Source organism: Meleagris gallopavo, chromosome 1 (genome assembly GCF_000146605.3).
Source record: "Meleagris gallopavo isolate NT-WF06-2002-E0010 breed Aviagen turkey brand Nicholas breeding stock chromosome 1, Turkey_5.1, whole genome shotgun sequence".
Taxonomy (NCBI): domain Eukaryota; kingdom Metazoa; phylum Chordata; class Aves; order Galliformes; family Phasianidae; genus Meleagris; species Meleagris gallopavo.
In genome coordinates, this window is record NC_015011.2 from 49,242,222 (window position 1) to 49,270,084 (window position 27,863).

Consider the following 27,863-nt stretch of genomic DNA (forward strand, 5'->3'; position numbering starts at 1 on the left):
CTTGAGGGAACCAGCAGCCCCCTCACTGAGGCGGCCTCTGCCAACTCCGGGGCCTGGTGGGGCCTGTGCGTCCCACGCAGCTCCCTCCCCTCAGGGCGGTGCTGCCCGCACAGACGCGCAGCCCCCGCGCTGCTGCTGGGTGTCACCTTCCTGTGTTGCCTCGTGTGGGGTCGTGCGGGAGTCTGCCTGCTCCGTGGGTGCCGTGTAGGTGTATGGGGAGGCTGTCAGCGCGTTCCTGTAACGTGTGGGTTGGGAGCCTGCTGGAGGTTCTGGTCGTCCTGTGAGGAGTGATTCAGGCTTGACAAGCTGAAGGGATGGGGACGTTTGTGCGTGTCGCTGCGTTCTGGTGAGTCGTAATCCGGGAAAAGGGATGGAGTGGGTTTCAGACGGCTTTGTGAAAGCTCCTTGGAAGGTGGTGAAGCTGTCAGAGGGGGAGGAGGAGATGCGAGAGATGGAGAGGAGATAGCAAAGGTGGGAGCGCTGTGAAGAAAGTTTGGAAACGTTCTTGCCACGTGTGGAGCTCAGTTGGAAGTAATCGCTGAAGAAGACAGGCTTCTTCCTGGAGAAGTGTTGAAGAAAGAAATAAGGTGTGATCAGCGGCAGAACAGCATCTGCAGAGGAAGTAGAAATGTTTTGTCCTGAGAAGCTGTGGCGCCCCATCCCTGGAGGTTCGAGGCCAGGTTGGATGGGGCCCTGGGCAGCCTGAGCTGGTGGTGGGTGGCTTTGAGGTCCTTTCCAGTCCAAACCATTTTATGATTCTATGGAATGTCTGTTTCCTATTCTGTACTAAGTAGGCAACGATCAATGAAACTTTAACCAAGCATACATCCTGCTAACAAAACTTGACTTTTGTTTGACACAGTAGTTATCTATTCCACTGAACTTGTGCTGCTGGAATTTATCCTGGAGTCCAAGAGCTTAGCATTCTTCCTAGAAGGGGACAGAAATCTCTTGAGAAACACTCCTGCTATTCATATCCATTATATTGAAGATTTGTATTTGTGCAGTAGTTTGGGAAAATTTACACCTTCAGGATGCTACTGACACTAAACACTATGGCTTAAAGGAGTGGTGCGATGATGATATCTCACAGCTATCTACTTCAGGAGTCCTCAGGAATACAGGATGCATCCACTCTGGTCTAGTGGAGGAGCTTTTAAATACTTATTACCATTGATACCATCATGCTGCAAACCTTAAGTGACACGTATGCAGCATGTGGTTGGTTGCGCGTCTGGAACAGAGGTGGTTTGGTGTTGGTGAGGGGATGGGCAATGCATTGCTACTGAAGTCAGTGTTTTGAATCGGCTCAAGGTGTGCCTTGAGTCTCTACAATCAAGAAGTGGTGTACGTGCTGTTCTTACTTCTTCCCAAACTCTTTGGGGTTTGCTTTCTTGTGGAAGGTGAACAGTTTCTTGCCAAGGTGTTACATCTTCCCAGAACGTGCAGGGCTCTGAAGGCTGTTTGAAAGTGATAAGGAGGATTAAAACACTCAGGTAAAGTAACAGTAAAATATGATACTGCTTAGACTGGAAGCACTTTTTGGAAGTGTTTTTTCATTCTGTTTTAATTATGAACTAATTTAGGAGGGAGCAACCGTTCATGTTTTCAGCACAGCAACCCTCAGGATGTTTTTGGAGGTGAAATATTGCCAGTGTAGGCTGTGAGCTCCAACCACCTTCCAGGAGCCTCTCTTACTAGCCATCCTCCTCCTGAGAATAAGTACTTGCTCCCAGCAAGGTTGTCTCTGGTCTTTAACAATCAGCTCAGCCTCTGAGGGGTTTTTGTTTGTGATAGTGTAAGTGAAATATCTGAGAAGGCAACAGAACAAACCATGTTCGGGGAAAATGCAGCATGTGGGCAAGCTGCCCAGGAGCCTTGCTGCACCTGGGTGTTGCCAGATCCTTAAAGCCCCACAGGGGCATAATTTACAGGAAATTCTAGAAGGAAATACCTTACATGTTCTACCTGCAGCACTGAATGTCACTTAACTCATTGGGGAAGTGCATATTTGTCTCCCCGTCCTCAAATCTGTCTCTGGATTGAAAGGATGGAGATGCTGCTATTATCATCTTACAGTCACAGTGCGTGGGATTCTGGTTACACTGAAAGGATCAGCTGTTTGGGGACACTGGATAATGGAGAGTGACCAGGAGCAGAGAGAGATGGCATCACAGTTTCAGCTTGCCTTTTCTAAACTGAAAGCATTCTTCCCTCCTTGGCTGTGTTGTGCATCTGGCACTTTATACTGTATGTGGCAAAAAAATAAACAAAAAAAACCCTCTGTGGTGCAGCAAAGAAAATGCCACACATTACCTAGCGTGGCAATGAAGCTTTGGGAAGGAGATGAGATGAAGTAATGCCTTAAAAGTTGACCTTGCCATGCCACTGTTCCTTTCCAAGGCTGTTAAACATGCCGTGATGATATCAGACGCTGCAGAGCTGATAGCTTGGGAGCCTGCAGTTGTCTGCTCATCTCTAGCACAAATACAGCCTAAGCAGTAGTGATAAAAGTACCTTTCTCTCTCCAGGTCACTTAAAATGAGATGGAAAAGAGAGAGTTCTTCTCTTAATGGCTCACCGTATCTCATCTCTTTGTGGCTGGTTTTGTTAGGGAAGAGTGGTTAGAGTTGGGTGAAGCTGCTGGCAGCTAATTGCCCTAAGACAGCTGGGAGTGAACTCTCTCCACCTGACTTTCAGACTTTCCTCTGTTCCAACATCTTTGTGATGGCACTGATTGTATGGCAGAGCTTTAAGCCAGAAATTATTCATAGACAAGGGCTGCTCTGGAAGGAATGCCTTCTGTTTTATGATGTTGGCCCATGACATCAGAGGTGGATGTGGAGTTTGAACCTTTTCATCAGTATTTCATTACGTTTTGTTGCCATGTGACAGAGGGCAGCAGAGGGGCAATCTGACCAAACGGTGTCTGATGTGGAAGTACCTATGAAGCAAAGGTGTGTCACTGAATTCCTCCATGTGGAAAAAATGGCACCTGCCGACACTCATTAATGCTTGCTGAACATTGATGAGACCAAACAGTGGATGCGAGCACGGTGTGGTGGTAAGTGGTACGTTTCAGCGGTGGTGACGGCCATGCATATCACATCAAGTGTCTTAATCAGCTCATTTGTGTGAATCGTCAGATTACAACCAGGGAGCTGTGTACGGAGCTGAAGATGTGGCCCTCAGAGGTAAAGTAATGTGCACTGTACCCTATCTTTTGGGATAAGAGAGGGGAGATCCTCCTGAATTTTCTGGAACCCAGACAAACCATCAGCTCTGACCACTACATCAGGACTGACTAAGCAGAAAGCTCAAACTCGCAGAGTTAGACCAGAGAAGAAGACAACCTTTCTCTTGCAACACCATAATGCCAGGCTGCATGCCAGTTTAAAGACTGTGAAGCACATTGCCAGTCTTGGCTGGTCTGATGCACAGTGCCCACCATATAGTTCAGACTTCCAACTGTTTGTGCTGATGAAAGATGGGCTGCGTGGGCAACGTTTTCCTAGCAGCATTGCCGTCCTAGCAGCTGTGAAACAGTGGGTCACCTCAGTTGGTGCAGGTTTTTACGAGTGCATCATGCAGGCTCTTGGTCATCACTGCTGAAAACGCATGGCTAATGGTGGCGACTGTTGAAAAATACTGTTTTGCAGCAGCCTTCAGAAAAGGCCAGGCGAGGGTGTTTCCACTCCTGTCTCTACTCACTGTGCTTTTGGCATCAGGTTGAGGTTGGTTTCCTTCCCTAGAGATCACTTTCTGCTTCTGAGCTTCCAGAGGTAACTTCTGTGTAAAGGAAATGTTATGTCTGGGTTCTCTCCTTATATAGGGCTTTGCCTCTTTTTGTGGGAAGGAGCTCTCCTCCTCACCCAGGAGTCCAGGAATACAAAGCTCCTATTTCTGCTTTTAGAAGTCTGATCTGTTGAATCTTTGTTTTTCTTGGTGGAGTAACAGGGGACATGAAAAATGTACCTGGGACAAAACAAGAGTAGTGATGCTTCACAGAGTAACTATGTACCCTGTAGCAATGTCAAGACTCGTCTTCTGTGCCTCAACACTTTGAAATGGGGAAGGATGAATGCAAACAGTGGTGGCATAAGTTCTGATTTGTTTTTGTTCTTGAGATTGTGGGAGATGAAAGGCAAACTTCCTCTGTGGCACCGGACGCAAGTGTTTGCAACACATCCTTTCTCTCGCTGCCTCTTTCCCCTTTGCCAATTGCAGAACGTATCTGTAGTTTTCCTATGTTTCTCTCCCAGGCGTAGAGGGCTGGGCTGGTTCATATGAAGCAGAGCTGTGAGAAACATGGCGAAGGGATGCAGAGCACGGCCCTAGTCCCAAAGGGCAGACGGAAGGATGAGAGCATCCCTTCTCCTCCTCTCCATCCTCTTTTCTCTCTTTTTCCTGTCTCCTTCCAAAAAAGGGACTGGATGTTGGATGCTGACCTATTACAATGTGGGTCAATCAGCTAAAAAAGAAAAAAAGAGGAGGAGGGTAGAGGGGGGGGAGGGCTGCACGAGTACAGCGAGACAACAGAAATTAATAGAGCAGAAAAAAACTCTGGAAAGAAGAGTGTGCGGCTCGGGGTAAAAGGGTTTTGTTGTTGATCCTGAGTTTTAAATGGGTGCTGCGGAGGGGAAACAGCACTGCGTTAGGGTGGGTTAGCTAAATGGAGGGGTGGTGGGAGCTGGGAGCAGCCAGGATTCATGTGTCATTCCTGAAAGCTGGACTTAGGGATCCTTACTGGGGCCTTTCTAATTCAAGATATTCTGTGATTCTCTTAAAATGAGAGAAGAGGTTGCACAGGCTTGCTGAAATTTGCGTGTGTGCTGTACACTCCTGCTTGTACTCAGGTGTGCGATTATCTCTTAGATGTGGCATAGAGTGGGTGCACCTTTACCTGGACAACCAGAGCCCTCCTGGATGCCCAGCTCCAGCACCTGCCTTCTGCTGTTCCCCACATGCTGAACTCACTGATTTGACCTCACTGCTGCTATTCTCTCAATATGAACAGCACATCCCTCCTAGCTGAGCACAGAACAGCTCACATCAGGATGGCGTTACATGCATGGGGATGAGGTATGTGATGCAGAGCAACTTTCAGGAGCTTGAGGTTATGAAGGTTTTGTCCAGTGTGAGTAGTAATATGTAAATAAGTCACGCTAGCCAAAATTGCATGGCTGGTCACACACGTAGCTCACAGATTGTTTCAGGAGTGTGATTGGAGAGCTTAAAAACACACTGTTGAGGCCTTTTTATGTCTTGTAGCTACTAAAGTAGATGCCACCCCAGAGAGCAAAAGCAATTTAAGATGTAATAAATTTAAAAGCATTTGATTTTCTTTTATTGCTATCACTGATTTGATCTGCACCAGTGGCTCTGGCACTTTGTGGCATTATTTAGTCCTGCCTTCCTTCTTGCTTTCTCTACCCTTTGCTAGATCAGCTGGCTATGCTGTGCCTTTGGGGGTTGAAAAGAAGTTAAATCAATTACAAATTTGCAGTATATACCTGGCACAATGGAAGGAGCTGATCCCAGCTGGCAATTCTGGGCATTCTTATAATTAAAATAGTCTAAAATAAACCTCGAACCATTTTGTCATGCGTTCTTGTACTCCTTCCAAATGTAGGGGACATTCTGAAAACCACAAAGCTCCTACTTCAACTGATGCCAGGCTTCTCCCTGTGGTCTAATAAAAGCAGAAAGTTCTGACTTGAAATCACCCGCTGCACAGTGGTAAGTGTGGGGTCAGGCACAAGGAGGAGCAGCTCCTCACCTCACAGCCATCCAGGAGGACCTCACAGCCAGGTTGGGTTTGTTTCTTAGCTTGTCCCGTGTAACAGACGGAGGCTGAGCGCTTAAGGCTCGTTCCCAGGATAGCTTTGTGTATCGTTCTTTGCTCTCTCAGCAGTTTAGAAATGAAATACTTTCAGCCTCAGAGGAGATGATCTATTTTAAAAGCGCAGATTGTGTTTGCAGATGGCAGAGAGCAGCTTCAGAGCGCTGCCGTTCACTCCTGGTGTCCCACTGTCAGCTGTGCTGCACTTCAGAACCCGCAGGAATTTGGGGACCCAGTGCTGCAAGCACCACTTCCCTCCTCTTGTGCAGTGTCGGGAGTGGGCTTGGTGTATTTATGGCTGTTTATCTTGATGTAGAAGCAGCTCCTCCTCACTGCTAACATTTTCCATGCGTTGACGCAAGCCAAACATGAAGTTTTTTTGTTTCCACTTGCGCCGGATTCCTTCTGTTTACTGTTCCGAGTTTATTTTTGGTAGAAGAAGTGCCGTGTTAGTGTTAGGGACAGAAGGCCTCTGTTTCCAAAAGACACAGGGATGGCAATCTGTTTCTGATGGAGAACGACTGCGCTGCTGTTCTCCTGTGGCCGCGGGCCGTATGGGCGCAGCCGGCGAGCAGCAGAACCGCTCTTGTGCAGGATGGAGCCCCTTCCCTGTAAGGGTCTTGGTAATGCTGTTTGGCATCTCAGGATAGCTATCTTGGTATAATTAGCCCGTGGTTTTCTTTTTTTTGTTTCTTCTTCTTACTCTGAGAGCAGAGTCTGGTACTCCTGAAGCGGAGCCCTCTGTGTTTACCGGAGGTGTTCCAGAACCGTGTGGATGTGATGCTGAGGGACATGGTTAGTGGGCATGGTGGGGATAGGCTGGCAGACTGAATGATCTTAGAGATATTTACTAACCTTTATAATTCTACCCAGACAGACTTTCTGGGTATGGTCCAGTTTCCAGCACGCAGTGCTTTTCCTGGTTACGCATTCTCCTTGATGTTTACAATGTGTTGTATTGTGGGTCACCTCCGGGTGGAGCAAGGTAGTAAGTTGGAGATGGGAAAGCTTCAGAGGGAAATCCAGAGAGGGGGGAGTAAGGGTGCAAGTAACTTTACTCTCCCTTGTAAATGGAAGCAGTGACCTGGAAGAGAAAGCAGGATGTGATGGAATAACGAGGAATTCTGCCAGAAACTTCTCAAGGAACTGAAGGCTTATGTCTGGGAGCAGGGAGTTGAGTTGTCCTCTCCCACCCGGGACAGTGAGCGAGGCTTTATGGCTACTTGAGCTTGCTCATGTGGGTACCGTGGGCAAAACCGGATGGGGCTGTGGGCAGCCTGGTCTAGCATTAAATGGGGAGGTTGGTGGCACTGCATGTGGCAGGGGGTTGGAGATTCATGATCCTTGAGGTCCCTTCCAACTCTGGCCATTCTGTGATTCTGTGAAGATTATGTAGCACTGAGGGACGTGGTTAGTGGGCATGGTGGTTGAGCTAGATGATCCTAAAGGTATTTTCCAAATTTTATTATTATTCTCTCCTATGAAATTTATAATGTATCGGATTCCCAGTGCAATACAAAATTAATTGATGTAGGTTTCTAAATGCCCCTAATTTGCCATATGGTAATGTCGTTGGATTGGTACCTCACAGTACTGGGAGCTCTGCAGGCAGAGAACAAAAAGATGGTTGTCCCGTGTAGCTTAAAATGCATGAGAAACAACAGCAAAGATACAGCCAGCTGGGAGGAGCACACAGAAAGAGATTACATCCAGTAGGCTGACCAGAGCTGGGCTCCTGCCTAACTGTAGTGGCAAAGTGGAAGAAAGGGGAAAATGCAGGAGAACTGGAGATAGCTTTGTAGATGTCGGACCTTTTCCCCAGGCACAACAGGAAGCAGGTGCTGTGATAGGGGTGATCCTGTGATGGAGGTGGGTGTCCACTTATAGAATCATAGAATCATTTGAGTTGGAATGGGCCTTTAAAGTCATCTAGTGCAATTCCCCTGCAATGAACAGGGACACCTGCAGTTAGATCAGGTGCTGAGAGCCCCTCCAGCCTGACCCTGGATGTGTCCACCACTACTTCGGGCAACCTGTGCCAGTGCCTCACTACTCTGATTAGAAGGGATAATTTGGACATGTGTGTTAATTCTGAATGTTCAGGAATGCAGCGTTCCTTCGTGTTTCACTAGGAAGGAGAATGAGCTGAGGGTTATAATCAAGAAGTAGTACTGACCCATGCAAACGTGTCCTGAGGCTGCCCTGAGGACAAGAGGACAAGGGGTGCTCTCAGATGGGTTGGGGCAGGGGAACAGAAGTAGAGTCCCACTGAAGAAACTGTGCATGTTTTGTTTCAAACACAGTGCTGGAAAGAGTTACTGGTTGCAATGACTGTGTGAATTAAAGGGGATTAAGCAAGGAACAGTGCATAATAAGTCAATTAAAGACAGTTGGTGTACAATCACAAGAGGGCAGTATTAAGGTTATGTATACAATTTGAACTTGCAAACGTCCTTGCTTCTGAATGCTTAACCCTTTTTGCTGTTTCAGCTTCTTATAAAAGAGGGAAGTGCAGAGAAGCAGAGCTATTCCCTTTCAGTTCCTCTGTTCTGGTGATGTGCCCAGTGTTGTATTTGGGGCTGCGCTGTTGGTGTAGCTTGAATAAGAGTGGAGCTCCAAGTCCTGCCCCTCCTGCAACTTTATGTGCAGCTATGGAAAGCTGGAACTTAGAAGTTATTTCCAAGAAATATCTTGGAAAAAGAGTGACTGGGAAGAGCTAAGAAAAGCCAAGTTTGACAATTATCTTACGAATTAAACCATAGCAGTTGTGCACTCTTACAAAAAAGGGCATGCCCAAAATTATTAGGAGGTTGTCAGGAGGCAATATGATGCTGTTTCCCTTGGTAATAGTGTCTTTGCTACGACGACAGCAAAAGCAGCTCTTACGGTTCACAGAGCCAATGGCAGTCTGCTTGTGATCTTGGTTTAAGTGGATTATCTTCCTCCAACCCAGAGGTCACATTAGAGCCTCCTTATGACCAAATTGAAAATAATAGCTGCTTTAGAACTTGGACCTGTAAGAATTTGTTCCATTGAATGAGAGCAGCTTTTCATCCGTAGGTAATGCTGCTTTGTAATCTTGCATATATGTGTGTTCTGGGTGTGTTTTCATGGGTCAGCTGGCTTTTAAACACCAATCAGGCTAAATTCACATCACGGAGAAAATGATGCGAAGTTAGCAGAGTTAGTGATAGGCTGACTAAGTATACCATGCCATATGGTGCTTGATAAAAGCATTGCTTTCATCAAACACACTCTTCTTTCTAGCCAGGAGAGCTTTCAGCATGTATCCTTCCAATGCAAGCACTTTGGGCTGCATGTTGCTTTCAGAATGGCATTAGGAGAGGTAGGGATTGCTTGTGGAAGGGATGGGGATGCTTTCCTGCCCCCCTTGCCTTGTAGTACATGAATGTGGTGTTCATCTTGTTCTTACATGTTTTTGTTGCAGGTGGGGGATGACAGCTGTGTTGTAAGTGGAAAAGAGGTTCCTGAGTACCGTGTGGTCTGTTGTATTGTATATAAGAGGTGGCACAGGCAGGCTTACCAGGTCCTGTTCATAAAGCATGAGCAGGCAAAGCATTGTTACTGTTGTGCTCCCGAGTCCTTCCAGCTGAGTTCAGTAGTTGTCGGTTCTCTTTCGTGGCAGGTCCTGTCTCTTGGGCAGTTCTTCGGCAATCCCAGGTGGAGCCTCACACTGAAAGGCACCATGATGGTGATGACTGATGTCACCGCAGCCCCCAGACTGGGGTCAGCCGCCACCACGCCAGCTGTGGCTCCCAACTTCTCCTGGTTGCCAGAGGATGGCAGCCCCACAGCTGTGGAGCAACCGATATTCCTCATGACCACCGCTGCTCAGGCCATCTCAGGTTTCTTTGTATGGACAGCTTTGCTCATCACCTGCCATCAGGTAAAACCCTGTCACTGCTATTTCTGACTCTCTCCCTTTCCCCACGTGGTGGAATACATGATACCTTTGCAAATCTCTGCCAGATACAGCTATGTTATGGAGGGTTGCGGACTCTGAGGTGGTACGAGAACCTCTTCTTTGGGGTCCTAATGCATTATTTGTGCTGGTCAAGGTGGGAGCTTTTGTATAAAGGCCTTTTTCTGCCCAGGTTCTGTAGTCTGACTGGAGAGGAAACAAACTTTACAGCCAGCAGGTGCAGAACATTTGGCCTTCTCTTGAATGTTTGCAGAAAGGTGTGTTCTCTCAAACCATCCTTTCCCAGGTCCTGTAGCTAGCTAGAGCTAGCCATTTTGTTGTTGTGTCAGCTGTTAGCTAAATGATCCTGGTCATCTGTTGTTTGACATACCTCCTTTGATCTACTGTGCCAATGGATTCCCCAGGCTGAACTCTGCTGCGGAAAGGAGTAGCAGGAAACATTTTGTTTTAATTTTTCTCCCCTCCCCTCATTTTGGGGTAGGTGCCCTGGGAGCCAGAACAACTCGAATGCTTCATCCTGTTCTGTACCTCTCTCTTATGCGGTTGTCATGTGAACTGAAAAACAGTGGGGAAACGCAAGCCCTGTTATTTATCAACCTGTGCTTTGTACCTGTTGGTCAATAGATTCCAGAGTGATGACTGGGGCCTAGAAAACTACTGCCTGTTGATGACATACAGGGGATAGTGAAGCCCAAAAGTGGATTAGTCACTGATGAATAAGAAAGAGTAACACCTGCAGTTTCACCAGCTTGGGTAACAATTGCAAGTGCCATGGGTCTTCCTGTTTCGGGGCAGAAATTGATCACCTACCAAGGGTGGGAAGAAAATCTTTACTATGCAGTGTAGCATTGCGTGGTTAGGCATTGATGCCCTTCTCTAAAGAAAAAATGGTGGAGGTCAGTGCTGGAGAGACTCTGTTGACTGAAGCACGCTGTCGTCCTGTTACAGGAAAGCGGTTCCTGTCTAAGTGCTCTCGTAGGCACATGGATTGCAAGGCTCTTGTGACATCCCAAGGGCAAAGCTTGGAGTCATCTGAACCCGGGTGTCAGCTGTCCCTGTGCTGGGTGAGGTGTGTCACTGGGATTGTCACAAGGAAAAAATATCACTAAGTTAGCATTAGTTTATTTTCAACCTGTTCTTAACAGGAATGAGGTTTTTAGGAGATCCTTGCGGGCTGGGGAGAGGGAAGAAATGTATTTTGAGCCCTTTAGTCAACTTTGACTGAACCTGGCCAAGAGGCAGAGAGATATGAAAGGAGTTAACTTCCTCTCCCTCACAAGAGAAAGATGAGGTCATCAACGTGTGCTTTATTAGACCCCGTAGAATCTGCACAGCACATTCATATCACATGCACACCCATATAGAGGGCAAAGCTGCAAACAAATGCTTGTGTTACTTCAGGCAGCCAGATCAGCCAGTCATGAGGCAGATACGTAACAAACAAGGTGCTATTAATTCCAGCAGCCACGACAGCAGCTTGATTAGGGTTGCTGTGTAAAGGCCTGGCCTCTGGAGAACGTGCCCTCTGCTGCCTCCATGGCCTGTAGAGTGTACCTGCAACACTAGCTGAAGCTCCTGCTGTGCTATTAGGCCATTACAGGACTGGTGCTCATCTTCAGAGTATGCCTGTGGTGGAGTCACCGACCCTGGAGGTTTCCAGGAAGCATGTAGATGCAGCACAGAGAGACATGGATTGGTGGGCGTGGTGGTGATGGGTTGATGTTTAGACCAGATGACCTTAGTGGTCTATTCCAACCTTAATGATTTTGTGATTCAGAATAGCTTTTCTACCAGGTGAGCGTCCTGTGAAAAACGCAGCTTCACTGTGGGATTTAGTCATGGCCAAAAAACTGTGGGCAGTGAGAATGGGGAGGGTAAGGACATTGAACTGCCCTCAGCCTATGACTTTGCGGGGATTGGCATGTGCATAGACAGCCAAAGTGAGTGGTGTGGCTGTGTGCTTCCTTGGAGCACAGCCCGGTGCCTGGGCACGGTGCTCCCTTGGTGGCTGAGGCTTCGTGGCCATGCTGTCACAGATGTGCTGCGTGGCAGTTTTTGAGCAGATGGGCTGTGGAACATTGCCTCTGCACTGTTGTGAAGGGCACTCTCAGGTTGTTTCAGGTGAAAGTCTTAAAAACATCCAAAAGTGCTTGAAGAGTGAGCGTGTTCACAGTCTGTGTGTGCTTCTCTGTTCAGAGAAAAGGAACCTGCAGTGTTGTCAATCTTAGGTACTTAAAATATTTTCTCATAGGAACGTGAGATTGGCAACAGGAAAAAAATGATGAGCAAAAGAAGAAGGGAAGGGTGTTGATAATAACGGCGTGATCATTCCCAACGAGAAGTTAAATTAGAAATGCTTCCACTTCTTTTTCCTCCTCCTTTCCTTTCTCTGCAAACTAAGGGATGCTGTATGAATGCCATAAGGAACAGCGTTTTTTTTAATGCTTATCACCTTGAGGTTTCTTGAGACAACCAAGAGTTGTTTTACTGAATTTGTTTTCCCACTTGGCACTCCAGTTCCACTTTCTCCTCTCTACTCCACGTGCTGCTGACCCTGGTTTCCCTCTCCATCTTCCCAGATCTACATGCACCTTCGCTGCTATAGCTGCCCAAATGAACAACGCTACATCGTTCGGATCCTTTTCATTGTGCCCATTTATGCTTTTGACTCATGGCTCAGTCTCCTGTTCTTCACCAATGACCAATACTATGTTTACTTTGGCACAGTGCGGGACTGCTATGAAGGTAAGGAGGGCTCAGACACAGTGGGGGAGGTGGGAAGTCTCTACCATGAGAGAACTGTTACTCCTGGTTAGGAACGAGGAGAAACATCTCCATCGTCTGCTGAGATGCAGTCTTATGAGGTGTCTGACTGGTTGACCATGGCTCGCTCAGTGATTGAAAAATGACACCTCATCGATTCCTGGTCTTTGAGCATGACAAGATACATTGAGCTTTCCCTCCTGTGTTCTGCAGAGACAAAGTGTATGATTTTTCTGGTCCTTTGCTTCAGGAAGGTATAAAGCAAAAAATGTGGGTGTTTAAAGCAAGGGATTGATTAGTTCCTAACTCTTAGAACAGCCCTTAGTAACCAGATGCTTGCTTTGGACTGTTTGCTAGTGAAGTATTCCTGTTGTCTCACCTTGTGGCCCCTTGTGTGATGGCACAGCATAGCATAGCCTCCATGTGCTACTGTTATTGAGGGGTGAAGTGCTTCACAGTCCTGCAAGAGAGGATGAGTTAGTAATGCTTTCGTTTTTGGTCATCTGCTGCAGATGATACCACTAACGTTTTATATGAGAGAAACAGATACTCTGCAATAAACACTATCTAAACATCTCTTCTATCTCATCCAAAAAAGAGCCTTCTGCCCACCCACAGGAGAGAATGCATTCTGGCAGCATGCTTTTGAGGGCAGTTTATTACCATACCTGCATTAAATCATTTTAGTGAGATCTGCATTGCAGAGAGGTGCCCCTGACTGCGAACAAGTTAATCAGCTCAAAGGACCAGTGGCCCTCCTTCACATCCAGGACAGTACCCTGAGACACAGCAGCAGCAGCAGATGGCAAACGTGTGCACACAATTCAGAAGGCAGCTTTGTTTGGGCCTGGTTTTCTTTTTTTTGTTGTTCCTCCCTACTTCCCCGCCCTGTGTGCATGTGTAGGTCTAGCAAGGAGGCCTGCTGCGCTGCAAAACTCCTCTCCTAGCAACAGCCATTATCCCTCTGCCTCGCATAGGGAGTTTGCAAACATCAGAGCCTCTGCTCAGGAGGCAGCCCACGCTCCAGAGCTCACCAATTTCCTCGGCATGTTATGCTGTGCGAAGGGACTGCAGGTAGAGGTGAGAGCACATTCAGCCAGCAAGTTCTCCATTGCTTTCTGTGGGGACTGCTTTGGAACTGCCTCTTTGTTCTCTCCTCCCTTTGCCATTGTCCTCCTCACTTATTTATTTAGTTATTTTTACGAAGACTCTATGTTGGGAACTGTTGGGTTAGAAAATTCTCTGTTAGAGAAATACAGCAGAAGACCCTGCTGATACATTCTGAAATCTATCTTGGGCCATTGATGGGTTTCATTTCAGAGTGTGTGTTAGGAGGAGCGTGGTTTGGTGTTCTTTCCATGTGACTCCAGCAGCCAGGTTTGTACAGAAAGCAGTATCACTGACATGAGTAGATTTTTTTTGTTACACCAGCGATGTGAATACATCTGGTGACTGCAGATCAGGAATGGGAGAACAGTTGTTTTGCTGCTGCGGTTTGCTTTGATAATTAGCATTTGTTTCTTTGGGGGGTGGAGGGGCAGATACTTCTCCCACCTCAGCTTTTTGTTTACTTCCTCTTCTGTGGAATGGGCAGCTGGTATTGTAATGACCACATCAGAGTGCAGGGGTCACTGGAGGGTAATAGGAAAAGCTCTGCTTTTCTTCCTCTGAGTGGTTGGAGCTGTCACCCAAGCTGCAGGAAAACTGCAGGCAAAAGAGCTTACCGCAGTTATTTAAATAACTTTTCCATGTTTGGTGTTTTCTTTCCTAATTATGGCTTTCACAGAGTCATTGCACTGTGAACATACCTAACTCTGGTCAGTAACTAAGATTACAGATGGAATAGCAATTTCCCAGTTACATAAGTAGAAGCAGGTATACCACAGGCTTTTATGTGCTGCGGCATTCTTGCCAGCTAGGCACGTCTAGAAGCCATTAATATAATGTTTGGAGGCTGAGCATTTTGGGCAGTGTTGAGTATCTCTTTTCTAGGGCATAGCTTGGATGCTTATAGAACAAATTAGAGTCCGTGCTGGCAGTGAACTGTGGAAGTTCTTCCAGGTGGTAAAATAGACCTGAGGTCTAATAACTCGTTACTTGGTGAGGTCAGGTTCTCAGCACAGTATATTAGGCTTTTGTTCTTATTCCAGGGTTCCTTGAGACTTCTGTTTCCATCCCAAATTGTTTTGGTTTTGTATTATGTCAATGCCAGAGGCCCAAACCAGGATTTCAGTAGTGGCATTCCAGGGAATGTCTTGGAATTGAGTATCATAGAAGATAAAGCTGAGAGAAGTGTTGTCTGATCCAATAGTGATTATGAGAAGTGCAGAGAGTGGCAGCCAAGACTTCATGCACAGTTAAGTGGTTTTGGATCCCTTGAAAAGGAAACAGGTCAGTAATTATGATAAGAGTCCTCTCCGCTGTGTCTTCATCTCCTTTTATGTGTATCAGCTAGCTGAGCATTGAAAAGAATTGAAGTGGAGCAGAGTATTAGTGATCAGTCTGAGGAGGCTCTTCCTCATCTGTACCAACTTGCTGAGGGAGGCAGAACAGAAGTAACCCAAGAAGAGAGCTGTTCAGTACACAAGAAGTTTCAGCTTTCTGAGAAAATGAAGCACAAAGCCTGTTTGTTGAAAATATCCACCAGACATGAAAACAAAGTTTCACTGATTGGTGGAAACACTTTTTCCAACTTTTATGTCTACAATTCATCACCTCAGAGATAGTGCTCATCACTTCAAAGGGCAAAAGTAGGAGATACGGTTGATGGATCAGAAATAACTTTTCCTAATGATTTAGTACTAGCTTAATGTCCTGGAATAATGCACAGGAACTCTGTAAAGAGTGACATCTTACAGCTGCCAAGTAAAACAGGCTGACCACAGTTTTAAATGGTCCTGTGACCCTTTTGGCATGAGGAGTAGATCTGGCCTGGGACCTTGGCCAAACTCCAGTTCAGCCAGTCTTCTGAATGCTGAGGTAGGGAGTTAAATACAGTGAAAACAAACTGGAGTGCTTTAAAAGGAAAGATGCTGCATAAGCAGTCCCTGCTGATGTTTGGTCTGTTGCCTGCTCTCTCGGTCCTTGCACCTGTTTTGATGTTGGTTGTCATTTTACTCTCATTGATGTCTTTGCAGCCTTTGTAATATACAACTTTCTCAGCCTCTGCTATGAGTACTTGGGAGGGGAGAGCTCCATTATGTCTGAGATCAGAGGGAAACCAATCGAGTGAGTATTTATTCTGCTTGCAGCACAGTGTGTCAATCCTTCTGTGTCAGTCTACTGTGTGTCTATCCCTGTCCCTAAAAACCGTGTCAGGTGGCAAATGCCTGCTGGGTCTGGGCAGGATGGCTAGCAATGATTTACCACTATCTTGCTCCAAGACAGGTCAAGCTGATTGTGTCCTCGTAGGCTAGTTGGATTGATTCACAGCTTTTCTGAACACCTGCTTGGTCCTTTGTTCCTTTTCTTCCTTTCTCCTCCTCTCTATCTCTCCTCTCTTCCGTTGGTTGTGTGCGCTTCCTCTGGGGTCTGCTTTTTTCCCTGCTACTCAGCTTAAAATAAATTGTAAAAATGTTTGGAGTATGGAGTCAGAATGTTGTTCTAAATATGTCTCTGAAAGAGGCTGTGACTGTAGCTGTAGTTATAACTGGAGAAATCATAGTCCTGTGACTGCTACAGAGGAGGCAGGCAGAGAGGGTAGAAATCTTGCGCTCAGGCCCAGGTCTTGCTTCTAATCCTTGTAATCTGTTGGTGGTTCTTTCAGGTCCAGCTGCGTATATGGGACTTGCTGCCTTTGGGGAAAGACCTATTCAATTGGATTCCTGAGATTCTGCAAACAGGTATGGGCTGAAGGAGCTGTGCCGTCCTCCAGAATTGAATGAGGTGTGTGGCAGGGTGGCAGTGTTGCCTTTTTGCTGCTGAACTTTGAGGTTCCTTTTAGAGGATTTATAACGTGATTTTGAGACAGGCCTGGAGGCTGCTGAGACAGTGTGGTGGTTTTTTTTGTTTGTTTTTTTTTTGGAGATACATTAACATTTCCTACTTCAGCCCAAATTAAGAAGGCCTAGCAAAAGACAGGGTTTATCTCCTGGATCTAATGTTAGCCCTGGGATTTCCTCTTCCCTTTTGGGATTACAGAGGTCCCAACTTTAAGAGATTGATGGCTGTGTTGTGTTGCAGACACCCAACAGTTTTGTAACAGCCTTCCAAATTCACAGTGCTGCTGTCATGGCTAGGAGTAGAGGAGGGGGTGGAGGTTAAGCACAGTACAATGATTTTTAGGAGGAACCAAGTATTGCTCACCATGTCTGTCTGCTGAACTGGGTATGTTGAGGGGGAGGGAACAAGAGAGATCTAAACCATGATACAGCCCTTGTCTGCTCATCAGGTCAGTCACCTCTGGCTGCCTAGAAACAGCAGATGAGTTTTAAGGCCTTGTTCACTGACCAAAATGATCACATGAGGTTTCTCTGGAGACAACATGAAGCACGTCTGATGCTTTGAAAGGGCTCAGCTCACTGTCATTTCAGTCTCTGGGGCTAGATCTCTGCCCTTCCTTCTTCTCCACGTTGTGTCCCCATTATCTCTGTCTTAGCAGCGTGGAGAAACATCAAAGGTACAATGCAGATTCATAGTAACATCCAGATTGGCCTTTATGAAAGGAATACATCTTTCTCTTCTATGTACTGTTTGTCTCTGTTTTGTATTCTGCTCTCATGCCTTACTTGTTTTCTTCTCTGAACTGTTCCCTGTATGCTACTTCTCTTGTTGCTCTTCATTTGTACACCCCACATTTGATCCCACGCATTAGCCAATCTTTTTGCTTCTAATATTGTTAACATTTGCCTTTTAAACATGTCATAAGAAGGCATTACACCCATCAAGATGAAGGAGTGCTGGAGTGAGAATTTCCCTTAGACTTCTTGTTTCTCATGTCCCGCAGCCTCTGGCAAGTATCTACGTGGGTTGCACATGAGTGTGTTTGGAAAGTTTGGGTTTTTTTTTTCCCACTACAGTGAAAATTAGAAGCACTTTTTCTTAGGCATTTTGCTGGCTTCTGCAAATCTTTAGCTCATTTATTAACTCTGGCTTAGGTGGACGTTTTGCTTTTGCTTTGCTGTTATCTGGCAGCAGTTCTTCTAGCCAGGCCAGCCCTTTGCATACAGCCAACTCTGCTGTGGAGGCAGTGAGGGAGGTGTCTTGCAAAGTGATGTGCTAAGTACTTCCGTGCTTCTTGGCTCGAGCTTACGTGTTGCCTTGGTGAGAGGTCTTTGACACCAAGACTCACTTTCTGGTACTTCTGGACTTCCAGGATTGGTGAGTGAGACCTTCCAAGACAAAGTCCTGGAGAGGAGAGGGACACAGAGCAGATCTCAATGCTAATCTATGCAGGATCCCACCAGTGTGATAATCAGGAAGAGAAATGCGCTGGAAGAAGCACCTTGCCCATCTTACTCCGGCCCTCAGCATCTCTAGTGCTGCCTCCCACCTCCTCCACCTGTATTTTCTGCTTTTCCCAGTCCCTTTAATCCTGAGGGTATCTGTGTATTACAACCATTCCTTTCCATCCCCTCTCTCCACCCCAAGCTGTTCTCAGACAGGTGCCTCGTGGGGGTCAGTCAGCCTGCACACGTTGCCTGAGATCCTGCAGCAGTCTGCTGGTTGGTGGCTGTGATGTAAAATCTGGACAGATCATTTCCTTAAAATTGTCCCCATCGAGGTTGGTAGGTGGATCTGTGTCTGGTGACCCTCACAGCTGGGTCACACACAATCCACATGCTTCCTGTATGCCATAGCATCTTCTGGGGAAGCATCTAAAAATAAAACGTGATGATTTGGATTGCAGAGAAATGGTTAAGCCATCTGCAGATTGGAAGGAGGGGAAGCTCAGAGGACAGAGTGTTTACCAATTAGCCTGACCTTTTCCAGTTCACATCTTTACAGTGACTCACTAACTGGCATGTGCTGGGGTTTTTAATCTCCTTGAAGTCTTATGACCACTAACAAATTGCATTGTATCCAGAGCAATCATTCCTCTTTGGTTTTGCCTTCTTTCTGTGCACAGTCCTCCCTGCATGCGTGCAGGTCAGCACCTGTCCAGGCTGTTCCAGCCTTCTTTGAGGAGATATGAGTGATGTTTTAGGTTCACGATCTTGTGCTCTTTTAAGACCTCAGCATTCAACTTCCCTCTTTCCAGAAGGATGGAGGTTGTGCTGGCTTTGAGAGAGAGTTCCTCTTGGAAGCCATGCTTTATACCTGTAGTGCCTACAGCCAGAATAGATAGAGCAGATCCCAAGAGCTTTAGAGTCTTTCTGTCCTGTACAAGCAAATAGCACACATACTTCCTCTGAATCTCCTCTGTCTCCTCTTAGATGCTTCAGTCCTCAAACACAGTTGATAAGCAAGTGTCAGATTCCTTGTTGGGGCTGGATTGCATTGCCTTGCATGGCAGGTCACTGTGTCCACTGGATGCTTGTTTGAATGGTGGCCTCATTCACCTCCTGCCTTCTCATTCCCCTTCTCTTATTCCTGTAGGCTACCCTGCAGTTCTGTGTGGTGAAGCCCCTCATGGCGATCAGCACAGTCATCCTTCAGGCCTTTGACAAATACCAGGATGGTGACTTTGAGTAAGTATGTTTGGCTAGAATGGAGGTTTCAGTTTCCCTTTCTCTGCTGGGCCTTGGGAAAAGATGGGAATGCACATAAACTGAATTTGTACGTGTGAGAGGAGAGGGCAGAGGTAAGCCTGCTGGTTTCAGGTTTCTTCTGCTCTAGTTTTGGGGAGAGAATGGGGCAGAGAGGCAGGAAGGAAATGGGAGTCCTGGTATTCCCCAGTGATGGTGGCAAGGGGAAAGGATCATACTGGGCTTTCAGGTGTTTGTGTGTTTGCTCTCTTCAGTGTAACCAGCGGCTACCTCTACGTGACGATCATCTACAACATCTCTGTCAGCCTGGCGCTGTATGCCCTCTTCCTTTTCTACTTTGCCACACGTGAGCTTCTGAGTCCCTACAGCCCAGTCCTCAAGTTCTTCATGGTGAAGTCTGTCATCTTCCTCTCCTTCTGGCAAGGTGAGCTGCTCTTCCCTTCGCTTTATAGCCACAAAGAGCTCTGTGCAGGGACTCAGATGCTGGAATTGATAGAGCAGATGATTAATAGTCAAAATGTCTTTCTGTTTTTTTTTTTTTTTTCTAGTTGTTGTATTTGTTTTGTAATCTTTTGTTGCTTTTCCTAGGGAGAGCTGATTTGCATTTCTGAAACAATCGTAACACGTGGTGCTGAGGTTTTATCTGCGTGCTGCATTTTATTGATTAAAGTGGTGCATCTAAAAACCTTTTTAGTGCTCTGTAAACAAAATTGTAGTAGCTTATCTGTGATTCTTGTGCTAGCTGACTGCAACGTGTGCTGCTGCAGAAACATTACTACATATTGGTGTTTGTGAAGGACATTCAGAATACAGACACATCATGATACAGACGCCACATCAGAGAGCCTAAATTCCACCTCAGCTTAATGCTTCCTACTAATTGGCTGTAAGCATTTCCCTATTCAGTGCCCTACTTTGGTTTACTGAGTTGCACTTCAAAGACTAATTGAGTATGAACTTAGATGGAATTTAGGCTGTTGGAGTTTGGCCCATCCTCCCTGTGTATAGACAGAGTAATAAGCTGTCTAGTTTATCATGTTGAGCCATCTGGTCACAAGCTTTCTGTCTTCTCTGGAATTCTTCAGCCACCTGGTATATGGACAGGGGAAAATATCCTTCTTACAACTGAGTGTCATGCTTCTCTTGCACATTTACATGAGGTTATTCCTTTGTTTAGGGATGCTTTTGGCCATCTTGGAAAAGTGTGGTGCCATCCCCAAAATCCACTCTGCCAACGTGTCTGTGGGTGAAGGCACGGTAGCTGCTGGATATCAGGACTTCATCATTTGTGTGGAGATGTTCTTTGCAGCCATTGCCTTGCGCCATGCCTTCACATACAAGGTGTATGCGGACAAGAGACTTGATGCACAAGGTAAGAAATATGCCAGTGCACATGGCCTGTCTGCTTGGTAGCAAGACTGGGTGGAGATTGATCCCTCTGGGATCCAGCACATTGATATGACTCTCAACCTACATGCTTGAAAAACATCACATCCCCTCCTCCGTGGTGTCCGAGCCGATGCATTGTGCAACAGTTCTGCAGGCCAGAAACCTTTCCTGAATTGCATTGTTCCCTTTTCAGTTCCCTAGTATGCCACCCATGATAGCTTGTTGCAGACCTCAGGGTAGCATGAAGTTGCATCCTTTCAATAGAGTGGGTTTGTCCTTCCTGTCTCCCCAAAGGGGAACTCCATTGCTCCAGATTGTGCAATAGTCTGGAGGCAGGAGGGACAAGGCCTGAAACAGGCTCTGTTTTGACTCCAGCGCAGGAGGATGAGGCTGTGCTTTAGCAATATGTTTTGCCTGGAGGAGGAGGATCTTCCTGTGATGATTTTGAAGGTGGAGCTGCTAGAAGTCTTATTCTGGGGAAGATAGAGGTGGAATTTTTGGGGGAAATGGGGCTTTTGGTTCCCCAAATGAAGGTATTCCTTCCTGTTGGGGGTGGATGGGAGTCTGTGCTGAGCTGCAGGAAGACAGCAGCCCTGAGGAAGTGTTCATGTAGATAATCCCTCCATCCCAGCTGGCCCCAGAGGTTTAGGAAGAGCAGTGGCTACAGCCAGGGGAGGCGAGACCTGAGTGTATTGAAGGGGTAAATTGCTGTCCTGTACACTGGGGATGATTCGGTGGTGGGTCTTGTTCAGTTCTTGTTATTTCCTCTCTTTTTCTCTCTGTCTCTCCATCTCTCCCCTCCCCCTTTTTTCTCTCCCTTGCTTTGGCCACTGGTCCCTGATGCAGCCGTTCCATCATATGGGCCATACGGTAGGTGCAGCATGCTCTGTGTGTTTGTCTCAGTTGGTTTTAACTGGGATATGCTGTTCTGTCCTGGTTCCCAGCCTGCCTACTTCCTGCTCTGTCCCTTTTTCCCCTTCCTGTAGATCTGTAATCCGACTGCCTCACACAGCTGCTTTAGGGTTGTCTGGATACATTGTCAAAGAGCCCTTGATAGTGGCATAACACACCTTTAGAGCGTTCATGTTGGGATTGTATGAAACATTTCTCCCTGAAGAACTGAGCAGGCTCTCAAAGGAGATGGTTTGCTCCCTCTCAGCCCAGTCTCCCTTCTCTCACGAATGCTACAGCTAATCAGCATGCCTTGGTTTTTGGGAGAGCTCATCCTCAGAACCGAGCAGAGCCAGAGGCCCATGCTAGAAGCAGAACTTAGAAGCTGGGAGAAATGGCAGCTCCTAGAAAAATGCCTAGCACTTGGGTGGGACTGGCTTCAACTGCTGCATCCTTTGCTGTGACACCCTCCAGCTGTGGTTCTGCCTTGAGCTGCCGGTTCCCTTCCTTCATCTCTTGTGTTCTCCTCTCCCCTTTTATGATTTCTTTCCTGTGGGTGCTTTTATACCACCCATCAATGTAATTTCCAGTGAGTGGGAATGGCAAATGCCATTTCTTTGCCATTTTTAGAAGTTTCTTGAGGTTTGTGTTTTTTTTACTTCCAAAAGCCTTTACAGAAGCACCTCCTTACCTGGCTGTCTTTGTTGCACCCGTGAGCCAGCCCAGGTCACACACGGGGAGGTTGTTGCTGTACGTCCCATTCTCATGGCCCCTATTTGGTGCTGAGTTGGATTCGCTCAGACTTTGGGAGCGCTTCTGATAAAACTTGGCACCATTTATTTGTGTGGCATTTCACCCAGCTGCTGCTTAGGGAATTCTGTAAAGTAACTTCTGCAGGACCTAGGAGTGCATGTTCTTCCCTTCACGTTAAGGCATACGGGGGGGGAAAGCAGTGGTACTCTTCACCTGTTCCTCCCCGTCACACCCCAACAGGTCGTTGTGCTCCCATGAAGAGCATCTCCAGCAGCCTCAAGGAGACCATGAACCCCCATGACATCGTCCAAGATGCGATCCACAACTTCTCCCCAGCCTACCAGCAGTACACCCAGCAGTCAACGCTGGAGCACGGCCCGCCCTGGCGCAATGGCAGTCACGTCATCTCACGCTCCCACAGCTGCTCAGGTGCCCGTGACAACGAGAAGACCCTTTTGCTGAGCTCTGATGATGAGTTCTAGGAGGGAAAACTGCCAGCACAAGCTATCATTTTCCCTCCTTTGTTGCTTTTTATTTCTTTTTTTAATTTATTGAAGCAGAAACGCGCAAGTCATATCACCTCTTAGTGCACATTGCAGAAGTGGGCATTTCCCATTAGCGTTTGTGGGTACGGACGCAACGAGTGGAATGGAATTAGGGGAATGGCCAAGACTTGCTTCTCAAGCCCATTCCTTGCAGCAGCAATTGACTGGAATTAACTGAAGCAAAGCTCCACTGTCTGCTCTGCCTCCCACACCTGCTCAGCTTGATGTGGCGTGTGACTGGCCAGAGCCTGGAATCGTGGCCAGAAATGTTTTGTTTTCAACTGGACGACCTGACTGCTTTGAATTCCTCTTCCTGAATGATTGATGTAGGCACAGCTTGTACCCCCAGCTCCCCGGTACTAACGTCTCTGTGATCCTTGGGAAATGAGATTAGGATGCAGTGATAAGCATTCCTGAGGGCCAGACTGGAGATTGGACCCTCTGTAGCCATTGCAGTGAATATTTAGTATGGAACATCTTCTCTCACCCCTCTTAAGCGCTGCTTGTGCGGGCCTATACTTGAGTGAGTGTAGGGGAAGAGGGCAGGACTGTCATCTTGTTCTGCCCTCTCTGTTCCCTGTCAAAACTGCCTGCTGGAGCTCAGCAGGGGTGGAATTATTATCTCACAAGGGCAGAGTTTTCTATTACCAGTTGTCTGAGCTTCCCATCTCCCCTGTGTTCCTGGGGCAAGATGCTGCCTGGAGCATCTGTCTCCTGCTAACCAGGGTTGAGGACTGGCCGTGACAGGTGGTGGAAGTCATACAGCTCTGGCCCTTTCATCCCTCTTGGGGAAAGGAGCATTTGTGAACACTAAGATGTTCTTTCCTCTTGTTCCCTGCCCCCTACCAACAGTGCTGCCTCTCTCAGAGTTGTGGATTGCACCAGCAGCTATCAGAGCAGGTCCCAGCCCAGGTGTCTTGCAGGTGGCTTCCCCTGCAAGCTGCACAGTTTTGCCCTTTGACTGGAGTATCTGGGAAGGGATGCACCTTTCCATGTTGCCCCTTGTTGTTCTGCTAGGAGAAGCAGGGTCTGATTTACTGCCTGGAGTTCACCTTTCTTCCTGTATCCTGATCGCTGCACTTGTTCATTCACTTCCTCACAAGCAATGGCGAGCAAAGAGCTGCTTGTTTCCTCAGCACTCCTACCAGGTCAGGAGCAGCACACCCTGCAACACCAGGCAGTTGGCTCCTGCTTTTCCTAAACCTGTAACTGCTTAAGTAGACACACAGACACTATGTACCAGGTTTTTTGTGGGCTTGGTATAAAACTCCTCATCCCGTGAGCCACCTGGAAAGCAGGACTGAAGTTTGAGCTTTCTCTCCATCTTCTGTGGCTTTGATTAATAGGTTTTTAGCGTGGGGTACTTATTTTAAACTTCCCCTCTCTTTTAGAGGACAAAACCCCTTCCTCCCTTCCATTGCATTTGCAGGCCTCGATGATGTCCCAGTGTCACTTAACCAATGGCTGTTCCCAGTGTTTGCTGCATTGGATGGCCGAGATCTGAAATCTCAGAAATTGCCCTTTTGAGAGCCTGAAGATACTCCAGGCTTGGGGAAGCATTTTCTAAACATTATTTTAAAACATATGCTGCATCTATATGCTGTGCATAGGATCTGGATATTCTCAAAGCTTCCTGTATGTAGAGGTTTAAAGTATAACTCTGTTGCACTAGCTGCCTTTGGAGAAGCCTGGAGAAGAGCTAGCACCCAGATAACAGCCAGCTGCCATGCATTATAATTTTATATATATATTTTTTATAACACTAAGAAAACCATCTCTGAGCTTCCTGCACTCCCCTGCAACAGGCCAGCACCAGGACAAGGATCAGCTCTGAAGCCACTCTGGTTTGGAGGAGCAAATCCCTAACCTGAAAACCCAGCGCTTGAGACTGAGGGCATCTCCTGTTCTCTCAAGCAGTTCTGCTTGTGGTAGCCTGAGGCCAGGAGTAGGTCCTCAGAGCTGCTCACTCCCTTCCCTCCTTGCCCTTCCTTTTTGTTTACCGTGTAACATACCCATGGGATTTGTTTATTATTTTTCCATGTAGAGTAGTTCTTTGTATATAAACAATTGAAAAAAAAAATATGATAAATAAGAAAGAGCCACCTAGTTTTGTACCTATTGTGTTTAACTGATGTGAGCTCAGCGACAAGCCGCTCTATTTTGGTCTTTGTGAAGTTATACTCTGCAGAAATGAGCAAATATGACGACAAATAAAAATATAGAGATAATATAGATTGTACTTCAGCTGCCTCCGCGTGACTTCTCTGAACCAATTTTGGGTTTGTGATGGTTCCAATGCAGCACCACTCTTTCGGAGAAGAAATTTTCCCCAGTACCCAACCTGAACCTCTCCTGGCACAACTTAAGGACATCACCTCTTCTCCTATTGCTGTTACCTGAGAGAAGAGGCCAACCCCACCTAACTACCACCTCCTTTCAGGTCATTGTAGACAGCGCTAAGGTCTCCCAAGACAGCTCTAGAAGAAAGACCAAACGCACTCTCTGTGGAAAAAAAAACAAAAGAACTCACTTTATTTGTAAAGTCTACAAAATACAGAGGACTCAGGTAGGACACATACTGTAAGTCAGAAAATAAATAGTATTTTTTTTTTTGTCTCTATATAAGATAAAATGTGATTTGCATATATAAAATATAAAGTACGGCTCTGTACCAACATCCTGGCTGTGCCGAGAGGCGGAATGGCAAAGAGGACGTGAAAATAACTTAGGTTCGTGCAATAAATAAACCCAGGGGGAGTGGGATAGAGGGGATGCTAACAGTGCCCTCTGGGCGGGCACCTCTCTGGGTTGGGACGGAGGCTGCAGCCGAGGGCGGCTGGCGTGGCGATGCCCAGACCTCTGTGCTGATGTCCAAGCTGGAGGAAAACCCAAGGGAGAAGCTGCCTGCCAGGCAGCTCCCAGGAGTGGGATGCTCTGCCCTCCAAACCACTCTGTCTCCTCACTTTGTGCAGCCTAAGCCCTGGAGCTAGTGGAGCACAGGGCTTGGCGGGGCCATCCAAGCGGGGCTGTGTGCAGCAAAACAGCAGTTATCTGCACTCCAGCTGCCTCCACTTCCTTCCTGCCACTGCCTCTGTGTTCCAGGCACCCGGTTGGGCTGAGTGTCCCACTCAGGTCACAGAGGATGTGCGTGATGGGGAGAAAACAGCCCCTTCGCATCTCCTTTTTGTCTCACAGCCCCCAGATGTCTCCTGCCCAAGGGTCCCCCTCCACTGCTGTTACAGTGCTTTGCCATCCCACTCACCCCAACCTGCAGCCACTTTCTGTTCCCCTCCGACCTGCACGTTCTCTTGCCATCTCCACCTTTTCTCACTGGTCAGCCCAGTGCTGACCCCATTCATCCTCATTCCTCTGCAAAACCTTCTCCCCATTTCCCTCTCTGGTACATGCTCCTGAGAGCGCCTGACCTGCACTCAGCTCTCCCAAAAAAATGGGGTGCACTGTGTTTTCCTGCCAGCTTGGAGCTGTGGGGGTGTTTCCCTGCCTCCATCCATTCACATGGACTCATCCCCTCCTGCACGCACCCACTGATGCAGCAAGGGATGGGACCACGGGGCAGTGCCGGGCTTTGGGCTTCCCCCATGGGATCTCCAATAAGGTGCTGTCCCACCCGGCACACACATGGTGGCAGTCCTCCCTACAAGCGGAGGTCTGGGGACCAGAGGGAAGGATTTGGGGTGCAGCTCCCAGCAAAGGAGAGCCTCAAGTATGTAGGGGAAGACGCCCTGGGGGGGACAGTGCCCAGCCGAGGGACGGGGCCAGCACTAGGAGTAGGCAGCCTGGTTGGCACCGGACTTGACGATGGTGATGACGCTGGCAGTGGCCACTTTGGCAGGTGGCCCATGGGCAGCCACAGTGCGGGCAAAGCCCTGCAGGGCCTCGTACTTGCCACGGAGAGTGTCAAGCTCCAGGCGCATGGCAGCATTCTCCCGGGCAAGCTTGTCCACCTCCCATTCCAGCTCCATCTTCTGCTTCTGCAGCTCTTCCTTCTGGCAGACACGCTTCACCCGGCAGCTGGCAGCGTAGCCCCTGTTCTTCAGCGTCCGTCGTCGCTGCTTCAGCCTCGCCACCTCCTCCTTGGAAAGGCCCCGCAGGTGGTGGTTGAGCTCCCGCACTGACAGCCCCATCAACTCTTCATCAGACAGCAGCGGCGTGTTCTCTCCGAGCTCTCGCTTCACCTGTTGGGTGGAGGAGCAGGTGAGATCCCAATGCCAGACCACCAAGTGCCAAGCACCAGTGCTAGATCCCTCCCAAATGCCAACCCCTTTTTCCATCCCCAATGATGGATCCCTCCAGTGATGGACCCCCCCCAACACCAACCCCATTGCTGGACCCCAAGGCCAATCCCCCATGCTGCAGCCCCAGTGCCAATTCCTCACGCTGGAGCTCCCTGAAGCTGGACCTCCCCAGTGTGATTCCCCCATGCTGCAGTCCTTACTGCCAGCCTCTCATGCTGGATCTCCTCAATGCTTATCCCTCATGCTGGACTTCTCCCAGTGCCAATCCCTAGCACCAGACTCCCTGATCCTGATTTATCAACTCTTTGAAAGTGTTGATAACAGCAGGACAAGGGGAAGTGGTTTTAAGTTGAGGGGGCAAGATTTAGGTTGGATGTCAGGGGGAAGTTCTTTACAGAGAGAGTGGTGAGGTGCTGGAACAGGCTGCCCAGAGAGGCTGTGGATGCCCCGTCCCTGGAGGTGTTCAAGGCCAGGTTGGATGGGGCCCTGGGCAGCCTGGTCTAGTATTAAATGTGGAGGTTGGTGGCCCTGCATGTGGCAGGGGGGTTGGAGATTCATGATCCTTGAGGTCCCTTCCAACCCTGTCCATTCTGTGATTCTGTGATCCTGGACCTCCTGATGCCGGACCCTGTTGCTGGCCCCCCACATCCCTCATTTTTCCAAGTGCTCACCTTCAGTGCCTTGCTGGACAGCCCATCTGCAGCCATGGTCGTCCCGTACCGGCCCTATAAAACACCCGAGAGAAGAGCGGATGAGTGCCAGCACGGGGACACGGAGAGTGATGCCGATCCCCGCCCAGCTCCACCTTTATACGAAGCTCATAATAATGGCACA

The 27,863-nt window shown here is 47.8% G+C and overlaps 2 protein-coding genes across 3 annotated transcripts; one reads left to right on the forward strand and one right to left on the reverse strand.

The window, feature by feature from the left end:
• The first annotated feature begins 119 nt into the window (after positions 1–119).
• On the forward strand, positions 120–25,012 carry TMEM184B (transmembrane protein 184B). Of its 2 annotated transcripts, XM_010711031.3 has the most exons (10): positions 120–346; positions 9,489–9,749; positions 12,365–12,530; positions 15,686–15,776; positions 16,315–16,390; positions 19,086–19,177; positions 19,450–19,619; positions 20,373–20,567; positions 21,431–21,454; positions 22,469–25,012. In XM_010711031.3, the coding sequence occupies exons 2-10, from the start codon at positions 9,549–9,551 to the stop codon at positions 22,708–22,710; spliced, it is 1,257 nt and encodes a 418-aa protein (XP_010709333.1). In that variant the 5' UTR covers positions 120–346; positions 9,489–9,548; the 3' UTR covers positions 22,711–25,012. The 2 variants fall into 2 exon arrangements, with proteins under 2 accessions (XP_010709333.1, XP_003202297.1); XM_003202249.3 differs by lacking the exons at positions 120–346; positions 21,431–21,454.
• Positions 25,013–25,388: 376 nt separating this feature from the next.
• Positions 25,389–27,808, reverse strand: MAFF (MAF bZIP transcription factor F). Its single transcript, XM_010711007.3, has 2 exons — positions 27,701–27,808; positions 25,389–26,969 (listed from the first exon to the last, which is right to left on the reverse strand). Exons 1-2 carry the CDS (start codon positions 27,734–27,736, stop codon positions 26,556–26,558), a joined length of 450 nt encoding a protein of 149 aa, XP_010709309.1. The 5' UTR covers positions 27,737–27,808; the 3' UTR covers positions 25,389–26,555.
• Between the last annotated feature and the right edge of the window lie 55 nt (positions 27,809–27,863).

Coding starts and splice junctions, on each gene's coding strand:
- TMEM184B (XM_010711031.3), top strand. CDS start 9,549: ATGATGGTGATGACTGATGTCACCGCAGCCCCCAGACTGGGGTCAGCC. Junction 15,777..16,314: donor ATCAGAGGGAAACCAATCGA/GTGAGTATTTAT, acceptor TGGTTCTTTCAG/GTCCAGCTGCGTATATGGGA. Junction 19,178..19,449: donor TACCAGGATGGTGACTTTGA/GTAAGTATGTTT, acceptor TGCTCTCTTCAG/TGTAACCAGCGGCTACCTCT.
- MAFF (XM_010711007.3), bottom strand. CDS start 27,736: ATGGCTGCAGATGGGCTGTCCAGCAAGGCACTGAAG. Junction 26,970..27,700: donor TGTCCAGCAAGGCACTGAAG/GTGAGCACTTGG, acceptor TCCACCCAACAG/GTGAAGCGAGAGCTCGGAGA.